Source organism: Pygoscelis adeliae, unplaced genomic scaffold (genome assembly GCF_000699105.1).
Source record: "Pygoscelis adeliae isolate BGI_AS28 unplaced genomic scaffold, ASM69910v1 Scaffold245, whole genome shotgun sequence".
Taxonomy (NCBI): Eukaryota; Metazoa; Chordata; class Aves; order Sphenisciformes; family Spheniscidae; genus Pygoscelis; species Pygoscelis adeliae.
This window is the reverse complement of record NW_008824766.1, coordinates 827,807-830,096: the sequence shown is the minus strand read 5'-3', so window position 1 is coordinate 830,096 and position 2,290 is coordinate 827,807. Positions and strand designations below refer to the sequence as shown.

The following is a 2,290-nucleotide window of genomic DNA, read 5'->3' as shown; positions in this document are numbered from 1 at the left end:
CCCCCCGCCCCGGGCCCCGTGTCCCCGGGGGTGCCCCCACCCCCCCCCAGCCCTGCCACCCCCCCAGCTCCTGCCTTTGGGACACAGAGGGGACCGGTCACAGCACCAAGCACATCTGCCCACACCACTGCCAGCCACAGAAATCCTGCCCCTGAGCCTCGACCCACCCACGGGCTTATCAGTAAGTAGATTTTCTTCTTCCCAAAGCAAAGAGCAGGAAGGGGTTGTCAGCCAACCAAGCACTGTGATGGCTGAGTGTACGGCCCGGGGTGACTCGTCTGCATTGCATGTTGGGCTGCCAAATTCACGGGGAAAGGTGAAATAGGACATCTGAAAGCATCCTATTCTAAATTAAAAACTGGGTTAAAAATTGGGTTACAAGTTGTCAGAGTGCTGGTCCGGCTGGGGGGAGCGCAGGCACAGCAGCATCCTGGCAGCAGGCAGGTGAGCTTGCACGGGCCACAAGAAGGATGGAGCAGATATTAATGTTTTTTCACCTTTTCGATTAATCTCCTGCTCATGTCAGTGCTGGCAGCCTCACTCTACCCCTTCGGCACGGAGGGAGGGGACCGAGAGTGCGTCCAGAGGACAGTGGATTTTAACTCCCCTCTGTTCAAGCCAGAGATTGGGTTCCCCTTCGGAAAGTCGCTGCGGGATGCTCTCTACGTGAGTCCCCCCGTCGCCAAGCACATAAGGGATGTGCAGCCTCTTTGGTAGAAAAAATCTCATGGAAATGGAGCAGAAACCAAATTTCATCCGAATGTTAATTTTTTTGCAATTTAAAATGGCTGGTTTCCGCTCGCCCATGGAGGCTAAAAGCCATTCCAGGAGCTGCCTGGGATGTCAGCAAATAACGAGTTATTTTGGTTAGTTTACAGATAACGGACAGATCATTTTCCCACCCACGGACAACTACATCCCCTCCAACCCCAACCCACCTCCCCAGGGCTTCAGTGGAAAAGAGGATTTGCCGATGGTGGCTGCCTTTTGGGACGACGCAGATTTCTCCCAGGGTGTTGGCACCACCTGGTACCAGGTCGGGGCCACCAAAGATGTTCTCCTGGGAGAGCCCAGCTCCCAGCTCGCCCATTTAACCCTCTCTCTTGCCAACCTGCAGGAGTACTCCACCCTCACCTCTACCCAAGACCCCCTTGTCCATGATGTGGAAGCAAAGATTGAGAAATACCTGAAAACCCCCTACGTAGCAAAATGGACCTTGAAGGTGACGTGGGAAAAGGCTCCAGCGTACCCATCCCAGCAGGATGACACTCGGGTGAGCAGTGGGGGACCCAGGTGACGGAGGGGACTGCCACCAGAGATGGCCAGGACAGGGCTGAGCTGCTGGTCTCCCATGGCTTGATGCGGGCGTTTCAGGTCTCACCGCCCCAGTCTGCGCTGTGGGGAGAGCAGGGGAGGCTTTGGGGGTGCTAAGGGGGTGCCTTGGGTTTCTCCAGACGAGCACCTACCAGGCGGTCCTCACCACCGATGGGAACCGTTCCTTCGCCCTGCTGCTCTACCAGGATGGCGGGATGCGGTGGGACTATGCCAAGCTGGCTGCAGGCAACGTGCTGATCGGCTTCTCCAGGTGCTGTGCACCTGTGTGGCTGCGTTTTGGGATAGCAGGGATTTCTCCCAGCACTATGTTGGGACCATCGGAGACATTATCCCCAAGAGAGCCCAGCTCCCACCCCCAGAGTAACCCTGTCCCGTTTAAACCCTCTATCCTGCAAACTGCAGCAGTTCCCACCCCAGCTGCTCTACGGGGAGTGGAGGAGGGTTGTGTTGGGAGGGTGACCCCAAACCTCCTCTCTCCACACAGCGGTGATGGCTATGCCCAAAATAATGAGCTGACTCAAAAGCCACCAGCTGTCAAGTACCGACCTGACCAGCACAGCAGCGCCGGCACCGGTATTGTCACCAGGGGAGCCCTTGGGGTGGGTGGGGATGGAGGGAGCTGTGTGCTCCGTGCCGGGAGCATGTCCCCAGCATGTGTCCCTGCAAGGTGATAGCCAGTGAAGACACTGGGCAAGAGCTGGCCACCGAGATCAGAGCACAGGTGTCCCATGTCCTGCTGTGGCTTGCCACGGCCACATCGGCTCTAGAGGGAGCCTGGAGACCTCGTGTGAGGTCAATGGCTGGGGACAGTTTTCCCACGGGATCCCCCTCAGCACAAGGCAAGACCCTGGCTGAGCTGTGCTGTTCTCTGGTTGCCCCCCCAGATGTGCGCGGGCTGTGGATATACAGACTGGACAGTCACTCCCGGGTGAACTACAGGCTGCGGTGCCTGGCA

The 2,290-nt window shown here is 57.7% G+C and overlaps 1 protein-coding gene across 1 annotated transcript in view; it reads left to right on the top strand.

Moving 5' to 3' along the window:
- MUC4 (mucin 4, cell surface associated) overlaps positions 1-2,290 on the top strand; it is a 12,262-nt gene that overhangs the window by 1,690 nt on the left and 8,282 nt on the right. The window contains exons 2-6 of the mRNA XM_009323598.1: positions 527-666; positions 872-1,036; positions 1,118-1,257; positions 1,433-1,585; positions 1,820-1,908. Of these exons, the coding sequence (XP_009321873.1) occupies positions 527-666; positions 872-1,036; positions 1,118-1,257; positions 1,433-1,585; positions 1,820-1,908 (687 nt within the window). The remainder of the gene's footprint in view (positions 1-526; positions 667-871; positions 1,037-1,117; positions 1,258-1,432; positions 1,586-1,819; positions 1,909-2,290) is intronic.